This window comes from Diabrotica undecimpunctata, chromosome 4, assembly GCF_040954645.1.
Source record: "Diabrotica undecimpunctata isolate CICGRU chromosome 4, icDiaUnde3, whole genome shotgun sequence".
Classification (NCBI taxonomy): domain Eukaryota; kingdom Metazoa; phylum Arthropoda; class Insecta; order Coleoptera; family Chrysomelidae; genus Diabrotica; species Diabrotica undecimpunctata.
The window spans coordinates 156,419,242-156,444,319 of record NC_092806.1 but is presented as its reverse complement, the minus strand read 5'-3'; the positions used below and the strand labels follow the sequence as shown (position 1 = coordinate 156,444,319).

At 32.5% G+C, this 25,078-nt stretch overlaps 1 protein-coding gene across 2 annotated transcripts in view; it reads right to left on the bottom strand.

Moving 5' to 3' along the window:
- Skel (DM13 and DOMON_DOH domain-containing protein skeletor) overlaps positions 1–25,078 on the bottom strand; it is a 158,380-nt gene that overhangs the window by 83,805 nt on the left and 49,497 nt on the right. For both annotated transcript variants that reach the window (XM_072530675.1, XM_072530674.1), the window contains exon 3: positions 16,450–16,631. In XM_072530675.1, coding sequence (XP_072386776.1) covers positions 16,450–16,631 — 182 coding nt within the window. The remainder of the gene's footprint in view (positions 1–16,449; positions 16,632–25,078) is intronic.

The window sequence follows — 25,078 nt, the reverse complement described above, 5'->3', positions numbered from 1 at the left end:
TTAACAAAATACTAAAAAGAGTTTTTATTTTGCTCTCCTATTAAATTCATATTTTGTGACTTATTATACTTTTGTTCAGAGGTACAAATATGATAACTAGAAACAAATTGCTCGAGAGTAGTAAATCTTTGCAAATAACCGCTATTTCGTAACGCTACCCGTGACGCTTTCTCCGTGAGGCTCGTCTCAGCACTTTAGAATAGAGAAAAAATCTTCCTTACGTTTTTGCAGAAATATTCTTTTCAATTACTGGTTTATAATTCGTAGATATTCTTATAAGTTTAAATTAAGAAGCACATAGCAATATGTACAGCAAACACACCCTTTAGCATCAGCGTTTGTCCCAAAATTTGCCTAAACCCTCGCCCACCGCCGTGTAAACTAACCGTCACTGCGAATGCTTGATATCTACTTATGTTAATACTTCGAGACGAACTGGGAAAGTTCAAAGTTTGAGGAAAGTCTTGTGAAACTCAAAGAAAGGCCGAAGTCGTCGTCGGTTGGTTGTTGAACTTTGGCAAAAACGAGCTAAGCTCTTGCCATAATCTATATGTTAATGACCGGCCGACATTCGCACTCATTTTAAATTTAAATATGCTCCTTGTCGTTTGCGCGCCTAAGGTAAAAAAGCAGAGCCGTGTGGATTAGAATGTTTCTCGTTTTTTTTTATTTATCTATTCTGATCAGTATCAATCAAGGGCAAAAAGGTAGATTCACCAAGGAATTGAACGTTGGTGCAAGGTAAAAATATTAATAGGTAAGTTTATACCACTCCTTACGTGGCTTAATGGCATCGATCGTTAATAGAGTTAAAAAAAGTCACCAAAACAGGTCGATTTTATTTTCAAATTGTGATTTTTTGCTGCACATTTTTTGCACACAATTTTTTCTGCTTTATTTGTCTCAGTTATAAGACTGTTTTTTAATATAATACCCTATATTTAATTAAAGAAATGAATAGTCCTTTCAGAGACAAATTTAGCAGTATATGATTTAGCTACCTTCTCTAATTATTACCTTATGAAATATTCGAAGAAATATTGTTCTGAAGCTATTTTCTTGTGGTATTTTAAAGTAATTACTATTTTAAACGTTTAAAATTTTTTCTGTAATGCGTTGCTTCAGCTCTTCATATTTTCTGATCTATTTATCAGGATATAACTAACCAACGTGCTTACGAATACCTTAATTTAAGGTATGAATACCAATTTGAATCTATGGTCAACAAATATACAAGAATAAAGGGAAACTCTAAAAGTTGCCTTGATCACAAGCTAAAGCAGTAGTCGTGGACACTTGTGTTACTGATCATAAAGCGACTGTTATTTGTTTACCACTTAACCTAAAAAATAGTTATACAAAACTAAGCAGAGAACAACACATAATCAATTACAAAGAACTAAAAAAAGCTTAGAAACTTATGACTGGTGTGAATATAATGCCTCTAAAAATGTTAAGGTCAAATGCAATTTATTATGTAAAATTCTTAACAAACTTACAGTAAAAAAAAACAGTTGTATAAAAAAACACAAAAAATATAAGAAGAAGCGCCAAAGTTGGATAACCATAGGACTGGTTAAATCCATAAACACAAAAAATCTTTTGTATCGTAAAAATGTCAAAGATCCTGACAATGTTAATAAAAAAAATGAATATTTCAATTATAGAAAACACCTAAATATTAATAAAAAATGCTAAGAAAGATTACTTTAGAAATGAAATTGAGAAAAACAAGAATGTTTCCAAAAACTTGTGGAATATTGTTAAAAATTTGACAGATAAATAAACCGATAGAAATAATTATACAAGAAGGAACTAGGAAGGAACTAGGAAGTTATCTTTTAATTTGGTTTCAATTCTTGCTTTAATATATTGTTGAGTTAAGTCGTTTGTTTTATTTCTTAATAATAATAAAAATAAAAACATAAAAGCATATAATGGCAGAGTGGAAGACTAAAATTCACCTTCAAATACCGGGTGAAATTAATATCGAAACTAAAGATATCGCTATTAACCGGGGTCTTTTCCAGGGGGACTCGTTGAGTCCACTTTGGTTTTGCCTAGCAATGAACCCGCTATCTCAGCTGCTGAACTCTACTGACTCAGGTTTTAGCATCAAAAATAACAACACTGTTGTAGCGAAGCTTAATCATCTGTTGTATATGGATGATTTAAAATTAATGGCTTCCACTCGAAACCACCTAGATGAGATGTTAAAAACTGTAGAAAATTTCTCAAATGATATCAGTATGAATTTTGGACTAGACAAGTGCCGTATACTAAATATAAGAGGAAAGGTTTAGCCCGGAGGTTTCGATATGCAAGATGGCGAAAACATCGAGGCAATGGGCGAAAATGATATGTACAAATATCTCGGAGTAAAACAAGCGCGGAAAATTGACCATAAACAAATGAAAACTGAACTAACTTCGGAGTTCGTGCGAAGAGTAAGACAACTAAATCGGTCATATCTTAATAGTAAAAATTTGTTTAAGGCATTAAATACGTACGCCTGTTCCGTGCTGAGCTACTCATTTGGTATTATAAAGTGGTCAAAAACGGATATAGAGGGTCTTCAGCGGAAAGTAAGAACACTTCTCACAAAGGCGCAAAAACATCATCCACGCAGTGCAGTAGAGAGAACAACATTACCGCGGTATCAAGGGGGAAGAGGACTTATGGATATAGGTGAGCAATTGGATAAACAAATTGCTAATTTAAGAACTTATTTTCAGGTACAGGCTGAGACATCTACTTTACATCGAGCAATTTGCGCAGTAGATGATACGACGCCGCTTAAACTGAGGGAACAAGAAATGCGCATAAATCACCTGACTAAGCAAGACAAAATGCGCACCTGGATGAGTAAACCTCTGCATGGGCGACATCTTAATGAGATCAGCCAAGAATATGTCGACAATACAGAGTCGAACTATTGGTTGACATCAGGAAAGATGTTTCCCGAGACTGAGGCTTTCCTACTTGCCATTCAGTATCAGGTTATTCCAACTAAAAATTACCTGAAATATATTGTTAAAGATCCTCAAGTCCAAAATGACAAATGCCGATATGGATGCCAAGCCCAAGAAACCATCCAACATCTTACCGGTGGCTGCCAGGCATTTGTCGGTACTGATTATAAAGAACGTCATGACTCAGTAGGAAAGATTATCCACCAAGAACTAGCTGACAAACTGGGACTTGTCCAAACCGACCATCTTCCTTATTATCAATACGTCCCTGATAGAATGCTTGAAAATGACAACTACAAGCTATACTGGGACCGCACTGTGCTTACAGATCAACCAGTGGCCCATAATAGACCCGATCTCATACTAGTTAATAAAATTACTAGGCAAACAACACTCATTGATGTGGCGATACCCAACACCAATAATTTACGTGTTAAATACAACGAAAAGATCGCCAAGTACAGAGATCTAGAAATACAAATCAGAAGACAATGGAGAATGGAAAGAACCCAGATGATACCTATTATTCTTTCTACCACTGGAGTCATCCCGAAGAGCCTCCTAGAAAACATAAAAAAGCTGGGTCTAAATAAACATCTATATAAGATTATGGAGAAAGCTGTGTTACTTTCGACGTCCAGATGCGTACGAAAATTTTTGGGAGATATACCGACATACCAAGTCACCTAGGACTCGATAACATGGAAAGAGTCCCACCAGAGCTCAATCCTTTTGATACCGTACAGTAAACCTGAGATGAGTGAATTTTCCCCTTAGAGAGAGTGTGAGCCGTATGGCTAAATCTGGATAAAAATAATAACAACAACCCTATTTTATGTAAAAACTATCATTTATATACTCTTTATAAAATGCAGAAATTCAAAATAATATCAAAATTTATAATAGACTAATATAGAATTTATATAATAGACCTTAATAATTATTACAATAATTTAATTTAAATATGTAATCAATTGTTTGTTGTTTATTTGTATATTGTATAATTTGTCTGTCATAATAAATATAATATATTATCAGACCAATCAAATACACTGATCAAAATGATCAAATCTTACTAAGAGTCGTATCAGTTTTTTTAGGAACCAGCTCTACATTTTTTGCATTAAATTGTCAATAATTTAAAAAATCCATTTCACTGTAGGAAACAGAGGTTTTAGTTATTGAGTTCCAGAAAACTCAAAAACATTATCAAATACCTGGCCGATTAAAAATCCCGGGAATAACTGGACTAATATGTTTAGTCAACTATATTAGTTTATACTGTTTATACAAGCAATGGTATCGATGACAGATATTTTACAATAATATTGGAACCTGTATTATCGCCAAACAGCAAAAATCAGGATAGACAACCAACTAGGCGATAAAGAGCTATGTCAGACAGGGTTGAGCTTTATCACTCGTAATTTTTAATATTTACTCAAGAGAGATATTAATTATAACGTCGAAAAAAAAAATATAGAGAATCAATATAGAAATATATAATAATCTAATGAAAGAAGTTTCAAAATATGTAACGCTTTTAGAATTTTTTTTTTCTAAGTCCACCACTGGAAGTAGTCTTGATTTCCAAATGAGGGAGCCGCTAACTGTCTAGAAGAAGGGAAATTTGATTATTTTGGTAGGAAAATGAACGAAGGCGAAAGCAAGGAAATCTCTATTATGATAATTACGTTGGCTCCAGTTCTTTCGTAATTGCAATAAGAGATACTTCTGCGCTTTTTTGACAACGGCGGTTTTTGCTCAAATTTGGCCTTTCACCTTTTTAACAAAATTGATACCACAATTCTCTACCTTTATTTTTAGGTATAAAAATATATCCGCGGTATAAATTTTACAGGAATTTGAGGCATAGCAGCTTTTAGTCAAATTATAATTTAAATTAATGGTGGTTTAAGATGGAATTAAATTGATATATGAGCTATTAAATAGACAAACAGACTTTTGATATGAAGACCACTTTCATTTACAACAAATTATAAAATAATTAATTTTGTATTTTAAAAACAATTTTCAAGAACAAATTAGAAACCATCCTTTACTTAATTAAGTCAATTACCACCTGTGTATTTGTTTTATGTTAAAAATTAACCAATACAAATGAAATGAGTATTTAAAACTGCCTCCTTGTAATAACTTCCCGTGCATTATAAAAATCAGACAATCAAATTTTATAGGTAGTGTATCTAATTTAGAATCTTCAATAATTACTTGGCAACGTCTTAGTATAATTCTTCTGAACTCTAAAGTACGTATTGGCTGATTTCCATGCATAGTTAATACACTAAAGCCTTAACTGCTGTAGAATTTCACGGTATGGTACTGTGCATATACTGCTCTTTATGATTCATTCCAGAATGAACATTTACAAGAAGATTATATTGAACTGTATTTATAAATCTAATTTATTGAGTTTATAAATGATGAAATGTTCTACACTTTACAACACTTTATGAGTTTATTTACATACATTTATTTATTTATTTAATGTACATAGAAAATACTTAAATATTAATTTATTTACACTTATATACTGTATTTAAAACATTCACAAGGGTTACAATTTAATTAGCCGCGCGAACAATTTATTAATCGACACTTGTTTTCGACTGTCCTTTTAAATCTCAAATCGTCCGTTTTATACCTAATTTGTTTGTCTAGAAATTTCTGCCGACTTCGATCAGAACGCTGGTGTATTATTTGATCCTCATCTCGAAAGTTCCACTAGCAGGTATAAGCGACGACCCGGTATGACTCACATTTATCATAATAATATAATATTAATGAACTTTTGGGATGTATGAAAGCTAAGTTATACTTGGAAAAGCTCCATCGAATGCATATTTTGCAATTCTTTTTTACGAAACTTGTTATAACTCACGTTCTATAGTATATTTGAAGAATAAGCTGGAGTAAATTCTCAGAAAAAAAAACTAAATTGTTAAGCATATTTTAGTACGTGTGCTTTTCGTACAACGTCAATATTTTAGCTTATTTTACGTTGGGTTTGACTATTTAGATAGAAATTTTTCCATGTCACATGGACTATCGTAAAATTTAAATACCTGCTATTGTTAGAACTGTGTAGGCTAGGGTTTTTTCAGCTGGTCACAGACGTACTTTAAGGGTATTACATTATTTGTTTCGGTTTGTTAGATATTTAAACCATTTTCAAAGCATATTATATTTATATAAATCTGTTTATTTTAGTAACGTTATTTATGGTTATTTTTGTCGTTATGATAATGACCCATTAAATAACAAGAAATAAAGAAACTCTTAAAATACACAGGTATTTAGTTAATGGTCTTTTGATAGATTAGATAGAAAAAGTCGATTAGCGAAAGATGGTTTCTGATAAATGTGAACGCTATCTTAAATAGTATAAATTTCGATTTTGTTTGGAAAACCAATGATTAATAAAATGGTTAATGGTCTTTAAATAGTCATTCATTAATATCAGAAAATTTTTGTTTAGTCGATTATAAGCGAGTGAAGAGATCTGACACAGTTGTTTTTTGCAAGAGTGAATAGTGAGTTTATAGAATATGGAATTAACGTGTGATTATACACCAGTTAAAAAATTAAAGTTGAATCATTTATCACTTAACGAAAAGAGTGTTATCCTTAACGTCTACAATTATTTTAAGCAACACAATCCTTCCAATACTGTTGATAGTATAGTTGAAATTTCGTCTAAAGTAATGGGATATTCAAAATCAACTGTATATAACATTTTAAAAGAGGAAAAATCAGCTGGTATAACGCCACCCAAACCGAGACCAGGAAGACCAAAATTGTCGAAAGTGAATGTGGATGAATTCTTCAAAAATGCAATTCGTAGAATGGTCCACTCATTTTTTTTTAACAAACAAATACCAACTTTAGATAAAGTTTTACAAGCCATTACCGACGATCCCGATTTACCCACAATAAGTAGAGACCAACTTTGGAAAGTTTTGCATGAGTTAAACTTTAAGTATGAAAAAGTGGGCAGACAGTCAATGCTTATCGATTCCGAAGAAATTGTGTATTGGAGACGAGACTACCTCAGAAAAATAAAAAAAATGAGGACAGAAAATAAGAACATTTATTATTTAGATGAAACGTGGGTTAATGAAGGTCATACTGTAGGGAGAGTTTGGAAAGACAAAACTATAAAAACATGTCGACAAGCATTTCTGGAAGGATATTCACCTGGTTTCAAGGAACCAACAGGTAAAGGTCGACGATTAATTGTTACCCATATAGGTAGTATGAATGGATTTCTTAAGGAGGGTTTACTTTTGTTTGAATCAAAAAAGACCTGTGATTATCACGAAGAGATGAACGGAGACGTGTTTGAAGAATATTTCGAACAGATGATTGAATTCATACCTAAAAATTCAGTTATTGTGATGGACAATGCAAGTTACCACTCTAGATTAGTTGAACGTTTACCAACTACTCAATGGAGGAAAGATGAAATTGCAATGTGGTTAACTTCTAAGAATTTAATCTTTGACGATACAATGACAAAAGCAGAATTATTAGAGCTTGCTAAAATTAATAAACAAAATTATAAAAAATATGTCATTGAGGAAATAGCCAAAAAACGAGGAATTGAAATACTTCGCCTACCACCGTATCATTGCGAGCTAAATCCGATTGAATTAGTATGGGCCGAAGTTAAAAGTAATGTTGCTCGAAATAATACAACTTTTAAATTGTCAGATGTTACTATTCTTTTTCATAAATCAATATCCGAAGTAACGACTGAACATTGGCAAAAATGTATTAATCACGTTATGGATATTGAGAAAAATATGTGGAAGCTTGATCATATAATAGATAGCAGTATAGAACCTATAATAATTCATCCCGGATCGGATAACACTTCGTCTGAAACAGAATATGAGGAAGCTTAACTTTAAACTGTAGCTCAGAAGTTTATTTTACATTTGAACTAATTGCCGACAACTTCATTGTTTATTTTTTATTTATTTTTTATTGCTAATATAATTTTCATTCTTATTTCCAATATTATTAGTATTAAGAATATTATTATTTATTAATAGGAATATATAAAAATTTACAGTTTTTCTGTATGTATTTTACGTTTCAGTATAATTTATTGTATTTTATTATTTTATATTAACTGTATGTTTCACAAATAATAGAATTTTTATTCTTTTTATGTATATCTTTTTATTTTAAACCAGTATTGGATTGGATTACTTTGTTCTAAATATCCAAATAAATTTAAGGCAAACTTTTCTTTTAAGATTACGTTTTAGTTAGAAGATGTGCACGCCTATGTATTTCGAGGTGCGAAGATTAGTATTCTGAGAATTTACTCCAGCTTATTCTTCAAATATACTATAACAATCGGACCAAATTTAAGCAAACGCCGCTTTGTTAATTTTTTTAAAAGGAACAATTTTCATTTTCGTAAAATTAAATATATTTAATCTTTTGGGAGATACAATAAATTAAATAATTAAATTGTTATTAATAAATTATCTAACGGGTTTTTAGCCTGATACCTTCGAAAAATCGGATCTACGCACCAACAAACAAAAATACGTCAAAGTACCGGAGGGACATAAAAGTAAATACTCAACCCCCTCTTTCTCCTAGTCTATTATTTGGCACTTTATTTACTTAAAACCTTCGTGACTACATAAAATACCAAGTGTTACATACGATTGAACTCGTATTGAAGTAAGGAATTCAATAATGTTGCAATGTACAGGGTGTTGTATTTGAAAAACCAAAGTCACTAATGACATCAAAAAAATGGTAAATCTGGCAACATTGCGAGCATCAAATTTAAAATCTCCATATTGCAGATAGAATAAATATATAATATCCATTTTAAAAAATGAGATCGGGAAAGGAGAAAAAAACGACATTAATAAACTAAAAGATCCCGACATTGCATATGTATACAGACAGCAAATATATCAAATAAGGACAGAAAACTTAGAAGAAGAAAAAGACATTAACCAACTATGGGCAAATATACGAGATATTGTATTACAGAAATCGGTTGAAATATTGGGCAAAACCAAGTCAGAAAAAAGAAATCATAGGTTTGATCGTGAGTGCAAAAACCATCGATGCAGGTTGTACACGGAGAAAAAAGAAGAGTATAGACGTCTTAGAAGAAAGGAAAAGTATATCCATCGACGTAAGAAGAGGAAATACGAACAGAACACTCTCAATGAGATATAAAGTTTATTCGTTAAAAAAGAAACGAGAGAATACTACAAATCCTTAAATAATAGCCACTGTCGAGAATTTAAACCACGATTAAAAATTTGTAAAGACACTAACGGTGAAATTCTACATGTAGGCCAGAGAAATAAGCAAAAAAGTACCCTGTTTTTGACACTTGTCCGGCCAGGCAAACGTCAGTTGTTTTGAGTAGTATGGACCTCTGTAACAAAAACCTATATGTTTCCTGCAGTCGATTTTTTGGACTTAATTAGTTATTAACAAATTAAGGTCAAAAAACGGAAAATTTTTGCTTTTTTTGTCCATCAGCAAAAAGTGAAGCATTTTAAACAAATTTTAGAAGAAAAGAATCTTATAAGTCATATAAAAAACTTTGTTTATCCCAAATTAATTTTTTTTGACAACAATATAAGTCAGAAAATTATATAGTTTTAGTAATTGTATTGGTAGTTTCTGGAAGAAGACTTTTTCTATTATTAACATTAAAAAAAATTAAGAAAATTTATTTTAAACATTGCAAAATAATTTTGCAAAAACATGTCGCTTTTTTGCTTATAAACAATTAGGATAACTTTTTAACCATTGCCTGCAAGAATTATTTTTTTATATTTAAAAAGCCAGAATTTTTTCACAACGTTAAAAGAAAAACAATTGCTGCTAAAATAATTTGGGATAAAGTTAGCCTCTTTTTTATTTAATTCATAGCAGCTTTGTTTATAACAATTAAGAAATCTAATTAGCGTTATTTAAAAGCACATACTTTATAGTTTTAACGTACCAAATTTTAAAAAGATTGCCCTTCAATGAAATCGTCCACAAAGCTTCAAAATGTGCTGCTTAAAATCGGCTGGCTTCGAAACTCACGGGTGCCGAAGGGAAGAGGAAGGAGCTGTTAGCTGTATCTCTGGTTCTTATTTATGGATTTCGACGTACCTTTTTTTAATTTGTATGTAGTGTTTGCGTACATTACGAATATGCATTATTTCAATAAATAAATTGTTAAATAAACTATCTAATTTGCTTAAAATTTTTTTTTTTTCAATTTTTATTGTAATATTTGAGATAACAGAATATAACAATATAAGATAGACTTTGGGATCCTACCTAAGTTAGTTAAGTTGACCCGACTAACAATGCAAAACGTAATCTCATGCGTTAGAATTGAAGAAGAAAAGTCTAAGTTTTTTGATATTAATAATGGTCTAAGACACTGGGGCGCGCTGGAGTGTCTCCTCTTTAATATTGCCTTGGAAAAGGCAATCAGACAATTAAATATTAAAATAAATGGAAATATTTTTAATAGATCGACGCAAATTCTCGCATTCGCTGATGATATGGTTATAGTATGCAGAAGTATGAGAGACATAGTGCAGTGTTTTACAAGGCAAGTGAACTAGGACTTGCGGTAAACGAGGAAAAAACCAAATATATGTTGGTTTCTAAAAACCCCCGAAATATTCAACAAAGAATTCAAATTAACAACCATATCTTTGAACAAGTCAAAGAATTCACATATCTTGGATCGCTAGTAAACGCAACAAACACTACAAGCGACGAAATAAAGAGATGCATAGCAATAGAAAAGAGAACTGTTCACGGTCTCCAGAAATATTTAAAAAATAAAAATATAAAACGTGCAGTAAAGCTCAATATAAACAAGACCTTAATAAGACCGGTTTGGATATATGGACTGAAATATTAGCCTTATCTCAAAATCATGAAAGACTTCTTGGTATTTTTGAGAGAAGAAAATGGGCTATGGCGTCGAAGATACAACTTTAAACTATATCAGTTATACACCGATCCATATATTGTGAAATTCGTTAAAGTGCAGAGACTTAGATGGGCTGGACACATTGCTAGGATGTCAGACTACGAATACACGAAGAGACTAACATTTTCAAAACCAGAAGGCATCAGAAGCAGAGGACGACCGCGAAGGAGATAGACTGATGATGTTGAAGAAGACCTACATATTCTAAGGGTCAGAAGATGGAGGGAAGTTGTCAGGAATTGACAGGAGTGGCGACTTCTTTATGAGCAGGCCAAGATCCACAATGGATTGTCGAGCTACTTATGATGTTATTGCAGATAGGTGTATTCCGGTTTTTGTACAATTCAGACCATCCATTTAAGAGATATTAGGCGTCTCCAGACATTTGGTCCACTCTGTATATGAATTTAATAGATTTTGAATAGCAGTGAAACTGACTTGGTTAGAAACTTTTGTTTGATTAGTTTGTAGATGTTTTACGAAAGTTTTTGTTGGGAAAACTGATTCGGATCTATTGTTGGTGACTGAAAACGCTACATAGATAGATCTCCTTCACACAAACTTGCATGAAGCAATGAAGACAGTACAATTATAAGATTCAACAATGTTTTTAAAATAACTGAATGTCACGTTGAGATATTAACAATAAATGGAAAATTTATGGTGTATTTTATTCGTGTAGCATGACTTAGAATGTATATTTCAACTTCTATCTTCTTCTCGTTATAAAGATTCGGTGTTGATAACAGATTTGCATGTAAAACGAATCTAAGAATGAACGTTTAAAAAACAAGTAAATTTCTATGATATCTAAAAATCAGACACGAGAAAGGATGATAATTAGAGGTTATTATTAACACCGTACACAGGTCTCGACTTGGGTATTTAAAGAAGTAGTTCAAACGAATGCAGTAGCGTGAGACTTAAGAATAATAAGTAAACGCCTGTTTGCTGGCCTGGTATCGTATTCAAATTCGTTTTGATTGGTGTGAATTTTGCATTTTCCAATAATTAAGTATGAATGAAATGAGTTGCCGCGTTTTTATTGAATTCCGTATAATTTGCAATCTCTAATACATTCACCAGTTGATTGTGTGTTATGTATTATGGGGCGTCATTAGTAATAATTACAAGTAGGTCATATAGATAGTTAAGACCGGAATTGATCCAAGTCACATTTTTAGAAAAACTGAGTTATGGGACAGTTTGGACTTAATTTTATATCAAATTAGTTATTACTTATTTTGCGCAAATACTTTATTCTAGTTATTTCTATATTATAGTAAAAATAAAAATCAATAGGGCTTATAGACCGATCAAAGAACTCTGTGACCCCAAGAAAAAAATTTCAGGGATAAAAATTGAGGAATAGGTAACTTTCATCTACCAATTCAATATTTTGAATATTTAAAAATGCTATTGTTTTGTCATTACGGTAAATGGTATCCACCCATCCTACACAACATAAACTGGCAGCCTATCATAGCATGTTACATATATTAACAGAAATTCCAATGTCAAAATACAACTTTGAGACAGAATTAAATATCATTAAGCAAATAGCAGTAAACAATGGGTACAACGAACAAACAATTAATAACATTTTAAATCAAAAACTATACAAAAAAGCCCTGAAATTAGCATTTTCACCACCAGAGAAAAAACCCAGTACCTTCTGCTCGATTACATCTACAGGCAAAATATCAACAAAAATAGCCAAACACATAAAAAAGAGAGAAATAACACCAGCTTTTAGAACAAACAACAACTTAGGCAAATATGTTAAAAACAAGAGCCAAAATAAAAAGCACTTATACAGTGGTGTATACAAACTTAAATGTAATGACTGCCCAAAAATTTACATCGGCCAAACTGGTAGAAATTTTAACAAACGAATAGCAGAACATAAAAGGGCTTTCAATAATAGAAGAACATATTCTACATACGCACTTCACCTTCTAGATCATAATCACTCTTTTAATGACGAATTTCAAATTCTTCACATTCAAAATAAAGGCTTTAAGCTATCTTTTTTAGAACCTATGGAAATTAACAAATTAAAAACACAGACATATTTCTTAATGACTAACTTGAGATAAACAATTCTCTCCTCCTCAAACTATTTCGTTAAAAACTATAAAGTGAAAACACATACCAAAAATAGATCACTTGAGAAAGGCGCTCTGCCGAAACAGCTGTAGTGATAAGATTTAATAATAAATTTTTTGGAAAATTTTGTTTTATTGTTATATAAAATGAATTTTTATCAAGTAACGGTCGAATCTATCACTTTTTATTTTTGCTTCATTTCTTCTTTCTTCGGTAAGCTCGTATATAGTTTTGGTTGTGGCTTTTTTGTTTTGATTGTTTTCAGTTTATTTTTAAATTTGGGTTTAAACAGGGGGTGAGCTATCTGCACCGGAATAGGTTTTTGAACCTATTATACCTATTAGGAACCTAATAAATTATTGTTGAAAAATGGCGGATGACAAGTGACCACTAGTGACGTCTAGCAGATAAAAGTTGAACTATAAGTCAGTAGATTCCTTCCACGGCGCGTCGGGGCATGTGACACCATCTGTCTCTCTGCAACACATTGATAGAACGCTCTTCCATATTCATAGAACTATCGAACTATATTCATAACAATCATGGTCCGTTCTTGACAGCACTGCAGTGGTCTGCTAGCTCTTTTATTTTCACCAATGATGTTTTTAACTATTTGATTTTTGTCATTTTTCACTTTTGCATTGAGGTTTTCCAGTATTATCGTTAATTCATGTTTTTCTGTGAGCTACATCTCTATAGAACTGTTCAGTACCATATTTGTAACGCATTTTTCTATTTTTCCAATTCGTTTATTATGATTGCGATACCATTCTAGTGCTGTTTTTGATTGTTGTCTAAGTAATATATAATCTTCTTGTCAATGTTCATTCTGGAATGAATCACGGAGAGCAGTATATGCACAGTACCATACCGCGAAACGTCACCGTCCGAGACAGAAAGGAAATAAGCGAGGCCATTGAAAAATTCTACACTAAATTATACTCGGCAAATACACAACCACAACAACGACGTACTAAACGAACAATAATTAACACCGGCTCAGAAGAAACACCGGACATAACCGACTATGAAATAAGAATGGCCCTAAATAAACTAAAAACGAATAAATGTCCGGGAGAGGACAAAATTACAGTCGAAATGTTGAAAATCGGTGGAAGAAAAATAGAACAGGTATTAAATATTTTATTTAATAAAGTAATTGATGAAGGAAAGATTCCTCAAGAATGGTACAACTCCGAAGTCATTTTACTATTCAAGAAAGGAGACAAAGCAAACATCGAGAATTACCGACCAATATTCTTGCTCTCACATCTGTATAAATTACTAACTAAAATCATAACCAACCGCCTAACACATAAGCTCGATTTCTATCAACCTATCGAGCAGGCTGGATTCAGAAAACATTTTAGTACCATAGACCACTTGCACACCGTAAGAACACTGATAGAAAAATGCACCGAGTATAATGTTCCAATTCATATGGCGTTCGTCGATTTCCATAAAGCATTCGATTCCATCGAATTATGGGCAGTGCTTGAATCTCTAGAAAATGCACGTATAGATTCAAGATACACTAACATAATTAAAAACATATATGAAAATGCCACCATGCAGATAAAGCTGGACGAAAGCACAAAAACTAATCCCATAAGACTACAACGGGGAGTAAGACAAGGAGACACCATCTCTCCCAAACTATTTACCCTTGCTCTAGAAGACATTTTTAAGAAACTAGAATGGAACAATAAGGGTATCAACGTCGACGGATCATACTTAAACCACTTGCGATTCGCAGATGACATAGTTTTAATAGCCGATAATATCCAAGAACTAAATGATATGTTACAACAATTAAATGCAGTTTCAGGAGCGGTAGGCTTAAAAATGAACTACAGCAAAACAAAAATACTGAGCCGAGACCAGACAAATATAACAATACAAAATCATACCATAGAAAATGATGAACATTATGTATATCTAGGTCATGTTATCAAACTAGGAAAACCAAATCAAGATGCTGAAATTAAAAGAAGAACACAATTGGCATGGGGCGCTTTCGGCAAATTAGCATATATCTTGAAAAACTTCTCCATTCCTGTAAACTTAAAGAAAAAGGTGTATAACAAACACATGCATACTACCAGTTTGTACTTACGGCTTGGAGACAGTAGCCCTTACCAAAAAATCTGCTAAAAAATTAGAAACAACGCAAAGAGCAATGGAACGAATCATGCTTGGAGTATCACTAAGAGACAAGATTAGAAACACCGAGTTAAGACGTAGAACGAAGATTAGAGATATTGTGGAAGAAATTGCAAAAATGAAATGGCGCTGGGCAGGTCACGTAGCCCGATATAATGACAACAGGTGGACACGGAGAATTCTAGAATGGAGACCAAGGACGACAACAAGAAGCACGGGAAGACCTCAAAAAAGATGGGTAGATGACATAAGAACAGTGGCAGGCAAACAGTGGATTAGATTGGCGCAGGATAGAGAAAGATGGAAGCAATTGGGAGAGACCTACATTCAGGAGTGGATGGAAAATGGTTGACAAAGAAGGATACCGTGAAATTCTAGAGCAGTTAAGGCTTCTACTGTATAACTATGCATGAAAATCAACCAATACGTACTTAAGAGTTTAGAAAAATTATGCTAAGACGTTCCCAAGTAATTATTGAAGCTTCTGGATACACTACTTATAAAGTAGGATTGGTTGGTTTCGTTTTTATAATGCACGGAAGTTATTACAAGGATTTGCCATTTTTAAATACTTATTTCATTTGTGTTGGTCGATTTTTAACATAAAACAAATACACTGGTGGTAATTGACTTAATTAAGTAAAGGATGGTTTCTAATTTGTTTTTAAAAATTGCTTTTAAAACACAAAACACATTTTTCCGAGTCCCAACTTCCTTTCAGGAGGACATATATTTTTTGTTGGGGTTTCTCTCTTAAATGATCTACTCCGATGTTTTTTAGATTATATTAATAAATGCCTAAAAATTAATGAAATGAAAACGAAATATATGAATGTAACAGAATGTCACGTCACTTAATAGTGCACTTTTTTTTTGTTAAATAATTGTTCTATTTTTTTTTTTGCGAATAGTATCTGGTGGTTTTCTATAATTTTTTTCTATGGTTTGTCCTAGAAATTTAATTGATACTTTAAAATGCTATATAATTTTTACAAATTTACGCAACGAAAAAAAAAAAACGGAAAAAAACTGACTTTATTCTAAAGCAAAAATATCCACATTTTTTCTTCTCGTTTGTTAGATATTCTTTTATTCATTAAAATTCCCATTAAAACATCGAAGTTACAGCAAAAGTATTTTATGAATGTACGCAGCAATTTTCTAAATTAAAAGAACACGAAAAAAACTTACGTCAAATTCCTCGCACCAAAGATAAAATATCTTGATGTTGTGTATGGTCTTTCCTTCTGGCAGCGTGAGAGTGATTCCCTCCTTTCTGTACCTCCTGATTACTTCTCCGCTTCCCGTCTCATCTCTCATCCGGAAACCGTGTTTGTCAGCCGCTTTGTGGACGCTGGCGTAAAAATAAGCGGCTGGAAATATGAAAAACTTGATTAGAACTTGTTTCAGGGTATTACGCTCTATAAAATGCCGAAAATACAATGCGTTTCTAAAGTCTTCCCCTTCTCAACATATTTTCTGAGCCGTAAAATTTATTTTACTAAGTTTTTGGATAAATGAACAAGGCAACTATTCTTATAGTGTATTTTTATGTATGAGAGAGTAATAAAACAATAAATTATGTATGCAAATCCCTAAACTGTTGATACGGGTGACTCAATGAAAAACAGATATTTGTCAACAAGTTTACAGAAGTATATAGGAAAACAATTTTAAATTGAGTATGACCACCAGGTATAAAGGTTGGAGCAGAATAGAATACAATAGTTGTGAGGGTTACTAATCCCTAAATAAGGTTGCCAGTGTCGGAGTGATGGAGGTTAACAGGTACTAATGAATTTGCAAGAAATGTAAGATGTTTATTTTATTGGTTATATATAACCAATAAAAGTTTAATAAGTACCTACCTATTTGCAAAATTAAGTTTAATTCTTTAGATAAAATAAAACGTTTTATTTTATCTATTTGCAAAATAAAGTTTAATTCTTTGCCTATTTGCAAAATAAAGTTTAATTCTTTAGATAAAATAAAACGTTTTATTTTATCTGAAATGAGTGCATTCCACGAAGTAAGGGTTTCAACAATCAAACATTTAATTCTTTAATTCCAGGAATCTACGACAGTAATTGACTAGATAATTACCTTCTAAACTTATTCCACAGAAAATTTGATAGTGGATTTTTCCATTTTGTATATAGGAAGGTCCAAGTGGCGTATTCAAAATTCTTAACAGTTCACTAAAAGTAGGTACTTCAGTTGCAAGGTGCAGTTTATTGTGTATACTATTGTTATGAAAAATTTGGAAGTGCCGTGTAAACGCCGAAAAATTGGTCCTCTAACAGTTAATGAAAAAACATTAATATTTAATTGTTTTAAATCATTTACAGACAAACGTTTATGTGAAAGTGTTGATGAGACCGTTGAGTTAGTTAGCAGTACACTTGGTGTTGGGAAATCTACGATTTACAGAGTTATTAAAGAAGAGAAATGTGGTAGTTTTCAAATGCCACGTAATGCTCCAGGGAAACCAAAATTTCAAATAGAATATCATTTTAAAGAAGGACTTCGACGGAAAGTGCATGAATTCTTCTTTAGACAAGAATTTCCAACATTGGATAAAGTTCTTGTCTCAGTTCGAGATGATAAGGATTACCCAGAAATGAGTCGAAGTACGTTATGGAAACTTTTAAAAGAAATAGGCTTCCGCTGGAAAAAGAATCCCAGAAAGTCTATTTTATTAGAAAGAAGCGATATTGTCATATGGAGAAGACATTTTCTAAGAACCATAAAGGAAATGAGAAACCAAAAAAGAAAAATATTTTATCTTGATGAAACATGGATCAACGAGGGTCATACACCAAATAAATTTTGGCAGGATGAAACTGTTACAAGTCAAAGGCACGCTTTTGTAAATAACTTATCTACTGGTTTAAACCCACCATCAGGAAAGGGACGCAGGCTGATAATAGTACACATTGGCAGTTCAGACGGTTTTGTTGAAGGTGGTTTATTAACTTTTGAATCAGCTCGTACCGGTGACTACCATGAAGACATGAACGCTGATGTCTTTCAAGAATGGTTCGAACAAATGATAGATCTTCTTCCTAAGAACTGTGTAATAGTAATGGATAATGCAAGTTATCACTCCAGACTTATACAAGGACTGCCCACAACCAAGTGGTTAAAAAAAGACTTGCAGAATTGGCTGAGTTCAAAAAATATTACGTACCATCCCGGATCTATAAGAAAGGAACTTTATTCGTTGTGTGCCCTTCATAAAGAAAAATTTAAAAAATATGAAATTGATGAAATTGCCAAAAATCGTGGAATAACAGTACTTAGATCCCCACCATATCATTGTGAATTAAACCCGATTGAACTGGTATGGGCACAGATAAAGAGTGAAGTTTCAAGAAAAAATACCACTTTTAAAATTCATGATATTAAACAGTTGTTTTTGGAGGCCGTAAATAATATAAAACCTGAAAACTGGGAAAAGGCAGTAAATCACACTATTAAAGAAGAGGAAAAAATGTGGAAGCTGGACAATATTACTGATAAAATGATCGAGCCAGTTATTATAAATCTTGGTTCTGAAAGTTCATCTTCTGAATCTGATTTGGATTTGTAACAAGTAGCTGTAAGTTTTATATTAATATTTTTATTCATCTATTTAACATACCTTAGACGGTTTTAAAAACTCTTTTTCTCTTTTGTAATTTTTAGAAATTAAAAAAAATGTGAATTTTTTAAAACCCTTTTTAATGTAGGCCAGTCAGTTCTAATATAGTGTGTGATAAAAGAGGTCACTTTTGTTTACATACACATAACACTTTATAACACTGAAATAATTCATTTATTTTTTACAATTATTCAAAGAATTTTTTAATTAATCTTGAGCACGCCCATGGAGTGGTCGGAGCTACCAGTTAAAATTATGCTAATTACTCTCTCGTTCATAAAAATAAACTATAGTATTTAATACAATTCAGTAAAAATTTATTTTGGAATAATTGTTTTCCAAAATTGGAATCTACAAAGACCTTTTTGCTAGAGTATATGTTTTTAATGTTTCTCCATGTTTGTTTCGTATAATCTTTTACAAAACTTTTACTGGTTAATTCATACGTCTCGCCTTGTAAAAGTTTTTTGACGTTATTAATTACGTGTGAAATATCCGAAGAAATCGAAATCAGGAGAAAATATAGAAAAGTATATACTTGAGGCAAGTTATTGAGGCAATAAAAGCAAGAGGAGAAATTTTATTAAAATCAGTAAGCGAACTGTTTAATAAATGCTTACATGCGGGTACGATTACAAAAGACTGGAACAATGCAGTGAAATAAATTAGAAAATTATAGACCCTTCAGCCTCTTGACACGTATGTACAAACTCTTTACGAAAATTTTAACAAAGAGACTAACTTGATTTCTATCATCTCAAGGAACAGGCAGGCTTCAGGGCAGGATATGGCACAAATGATCATTTGCATACCATAAAGATCTTAATAGAAAAGTGCATCGAGTACAACATACCACTGGTTCTTGCATTTGTCGATTACGAGAAGGCTTTTGATTCTGTAGAGTTTGAAACAGTACTGGAAGCCCTAAATCAAAGCCGAATAGATTACAGGCACACGACACTAATCAAAAACATCTACATGAACGCTACATCAAGTATACGATTACACGAAGACACAGAAAAATTCAGCTTAGGTCGAGGAGTTAGACAAGGAGACAATATTTCACCAAAAATGTTCACGGCAGCTCAGAGTCAATATTTAAGAACACTCAGTGGCAATATATGGCCATCAATATAGATGGAGAAAGATGAAATCATCTAAGGTTTGCAGATGACGTTGTATTAATCGCAGATAACTTACAGGATACAATTTCTATGATACATTCGCTTAAAAGTCTGTCTGAAAGAGCAGGATTAAAGATAAACTTTGAGAAAACTAAACTTATGACAAATCTCGTAATGAGTAGAAATATATATATATATATATATATATATATATATATATATATATAAATAAAAATATATTATATAGACAATAATACCATACAACAAACAGACACTTACAAATATCTGGGCTTCAAGACCACATAACAAACCAACAAATCAGGCAAATATTAGGAGTTCAAGACGTCATCGAAAGAACCACGACGCTTAAGTGGAACTAGGTAGGGCACTTATCCAGAACACAAGATGGACGGTGGACAAGACGTATTATGCAATGGAGGCCCAGAAACTATAAAAGAAGTCAAAAACGACCACCGACTAGATGGACCGATGATATAAAACGTGTATCGGGAAACTGGCTATAAGCGGCCCAGTGTAGAGAACACTGGAAAGAACTGAGGGAGGCCTATGTCCAGCAGTGAACGCGATTGGCTGATTGATAATGATGTACTTACGTTCATGTTATTTATAAATGGCGTTAGCTTACGTATCAACAGGAAGGAGAAGATTAAGAAAGAGACGACATTAGTAACGCTGATGAAAATCAAAATATTAAGAAAGATATTTGGACCAACCAATTGTAACGATGGTTCGTGGAGGATAAAAATGAATCACGAGCTGGACAAATCAATGCAAAGCGCAGACATTGTTAGATTTATAAAGTCACAAAGATTAAATTGGCTTGCTCGTTTAGAAAGAATGCTACACAATCGAGTGGTAAAAGTAATTCAAATATGTAAACCCCAACGAAATGGAACAAGAGAAAGGCTCCTTAAAAGATGGATGGGCGAAGTAGAGGAGGTCCTTAAAACCACGAACATCGGGCAGTGGAAAAATATAACGGACATTGCAGGATAGAAGATTATTGTTAAGTAGTCAAAAAATCACAAAGGGTTGTAACACCAGGAGAAAAAGAAGGTTAAAGAAACCAAGTCAAGAAGTATACAAAAAAAAAATTGCTGATTTACAATAGATCACGATATTTGATAAAAGAATAAATGCCTTAGTACATTATTTTTAGAATAGTTTTTTCACCTACCATAAATTGTAAAAGCTAAGTGATGCAAGATCAATATTAATGCCAGCAAATGAGTAGAAATTACTTTTACAGCAAAAAAATCTAGATGTTCACAAGTTTCTATTAATAATACTTCCATTCCCATAGAAGCAGTTGTGAAATACTTGAGATCTGGATGAAAAACTTACATGGAAAACGCATATTAAAACTAAACAGAAACAACTAGATCTTAAACTAAAAAATATGAACTGGCTATTTAATAAAAGGTCGCAGTTATCTTCTGAAAATAAACTGCTTCTGTAAAAAGCTATACTCATACCAGTTTGGGCATATTTAATAGAACTATGGGGCTGCAGTAAACCTTCAAATACGAAAATACTTCTAACATTCCAATCCAAAATACTCCGTATGATAAGTAAAGCTCTATGGTATGTATCTAACCAAACACTTCACAATCATCTGGACATGCCATTACTTAAGGACATAATAGAGAATCACTCAATAAAATATAAAAATCGCACCACTTGTAGCATTTGCATTTTCCTTGCAGAGTGTCCCATAATTAATTGGACATTAGCTAATGGGTGATAGATGACATCAAAATAAAGCGTTTGAGCTCAAATTGCTTAGGAAAATTGTTGCTAGTTTTCGTTCTACAGGGAGATTCATTAATATTTTTTATATTATTTTTATGGATATATTGAAAACTATTTAACCGATTTAAGTGAAATTTGGTATCTTGCTATTATTTAGTATGCTTAATAAGAAAATGATATTAGTTTTACCATTGACACTAGGTGGCGCCACCTACTGTAACATTGGTTCATTAATGGGGCCATAATTTTTTTGTCCGCCCTGTATAAACATTCTAGGAAAAAAAACATGAAATAACATTCAATTCTACACAAAAAAGGTATTCTTGTTTCAAATCAAAAAAGTACACCGTTTTCGAAATAAACGTATTTTGTTAATGATGCATGTCTCTATTTAATTTTTTGCAAAACAAGTATGCTTTGAACTTAATGACAACGTCAAGACGTAACTACGAATTTATTCATTATTAGTTGTCAAAGGTAACCACGAATATATTTATTATTAGTTGTCAAAGTGCAGGGCGAGTCATTATTTGTCAAAGTGCTATTAAGTTTTTTATAAACCACTTAAGATAAAGGAAAAATGCCACGTCATAGTGAATTTTCTAATGTAGAAATGCGCGATATGATCTGTTTGTATGCCCAGGAAAATTTTTGTTCTCGTAAAGCAGCTGAACTCTATTTCGAACTTTATCCCAATAGAAGGCAATCAAACCATAAAACTATTAAATCATTGTTCGACAGATTAGGCGAAACAGGGTCATTTCATCCCAAAAACAGGAATGCTGGAAGACCGAGAGTAATTGATGCGAATATGGAGGATGAAATTGTTGTGCGTGTTGCAGAAGATCCAGAAACCAGTAAAAGGCTTGTTTTTGCGGCCACTGGTATAAGCAAATCTACGGTGTCAAGAATAGTACGGACAGAAAATCTGTATCCGTAGAGTTTTACTCCAGTACAGAATCTTTTACCACAGGATTTTCCAGCAAGGCTCCGATTTAGTCAATTTATGATGGGGCGGCATTTAGACGATCCAATGTTTTATAATAAAATTTTATTTACCGATGAAGCCACATTTACTAGAAGGGGCGTATTTAACTGGCGCAATAGCCATACCTACGCGACAGAAAATCCTCATGCATTTCAAGAACATCATTTTCAACACGAGTTTTCCATAAATATCTGGTGTGGCATATTTGGGGATTGTATTGTAGGACCATTCGAATTAACAACTAGGCTTGACGGAGTAACGTATCTAAATTTTTTGAGAAAAGATTTACCAACTCTTTTAGAAGACATACCTCTAAATTTGAGACGGAACTCTTGGTACATGCATGATGGTGCACCACCACATTATAGCCTAGAAGTTAGAAATTATCTAGATGAAATTTATCCTCAAAGGTGGATTGGTAGAGGTAGTGTATACCCATGGCCAGCACGCAGTCCCGAACTAAATCCCCTAGACTTTCACTTGTGGGGCTACCTAAAGTCACTTGTTTATAAAAAAAAAAAAACCGTCAAGAGTTATGGCAAAATATTGTAGAGGGAGTTAACGTAATTAGGGCCCAAAGAAACTCATTATTTAAAATAAGACAAAACTTACACAAAAGATTTAGATTATGTAGTTTATCTAATGGTGCACATTTTGAACACTTATTGTAATTTTTTTTCGTTTCGTTTTGAATTATTCACTTTGTTAATTGTTTTATATTCACTTCATTGTTTAATTTAATTTCTGATTTTTTTAAAATTTGTTACTGGATCAAAGGATCAATCATATGCATTTTTTTTGCAAAAATTATCTACTACTAATACATTTAATATTCACTTTTATTTAAGACCTTTTGAATAATGTTTGAATTTACATAAGTTTTTGTAAAATTTTTTTATTTTATGCACGTCTCTAATTATTTCGAAAACGGTGTACTTTTTTGATTTGAAACAAGAATACCTTTTTTGTGTAGAATTGAATGTTATTTTATGTTTTTTTCCTAGAATGTTTATACAGGGCGGGAAAAAAAATTATGGCCTAATTAATGAACCAATGTTAAAGTAGGTGGCGCCACCTAGTGTCATCGGTAAAACTAATATCATTTTCATATTAAGCATACTAAATAATAGTAAGATACCAAATTTTACTTAAATCGGTTAAATAGTTTTCAATATATCCCTAAAAATAATATAAAAAAATATTAATGAATCACCCTGTAGAACGAAAACTAGCAACATTTTGCCTAAGCAATTTAAGCTCAAACGCTTTATTTTGATGTCAGCTATCACCCATTAGCTAATGTCCAATTAATTATGGGACACCCTGTATATTTTGAAATCCCCTCGTGTATGTATTAAATTGAAATCCCCTCATATATGTATTATAATAACGAAGAATGTTTTCCATGTTTCTCTTCTTCTATCGTACGAGTTAAAATTCAAATAGTATTTCGTTCTTTTTACGTCGCCGAAGTTAATTTAACCTATTTTAAAGTTTGTTTATATCACGGACGCAAATTCTTTGATATTTTTCTTTGATCGAAACCGCTAAATATTCTGCGTTTCAAATAAACATTCATTGAGATCGCTGAAAAGTTTTTGCCGGCAAGATAATTGTTCACTCTCGCTGAGGCGTGGTCAACAGCGGTGGGTCTCAGCGTTATGTCCAAATTCTACGTCGCATTTGAAAGTTTTCTGTTTTGTTCATTTTCATGGAAAATGTGTAGCAGTTTAATCAGTTTAATGGTTCAGTTGCAGTTTAAGTGAGGTTCCAGAAGGTGAGGAACAAGAATCGTTGTTTCCATCCTCGTTTTGTTTCTCTCTGGTTGTCATCCCAGGCTTTTTTGGCAGTAGAAGAATTTGTTCGTGTTCAGAGATTTCCAATCCAGTTACAACCGTCAAAAACTTTAGTGCTTTTTGACGTGACAACGTCTTAAATTAGGTTGTGGCTCGGAGTCACTCATGAAAAAGTGTAACGCCCGCTCACGTCTGTTACGATGAGTCACCGAACGAGAGAGAGGCCCGCCGGACCAGCGAATGCCTTGCGTCTCTCTCCCACTCAAACATGATCGGTCCGCTGGTGCGATGCTATTTCTCCTATCATCGTCCTATCCTCAACAAAATCACTCAAATAGAAATTAGTTAAGTTTAAGTTTACATGTACAATGTTTTAGTAAACAAAATATATTTCTATAGTTAAAATTGGTGCAATTCTTATTTTCATTCAATTCCTTGTTCCTATTGTGCAATTTAATAATATTCATATCAATAAATATTCTACCGTGAAAAAGAC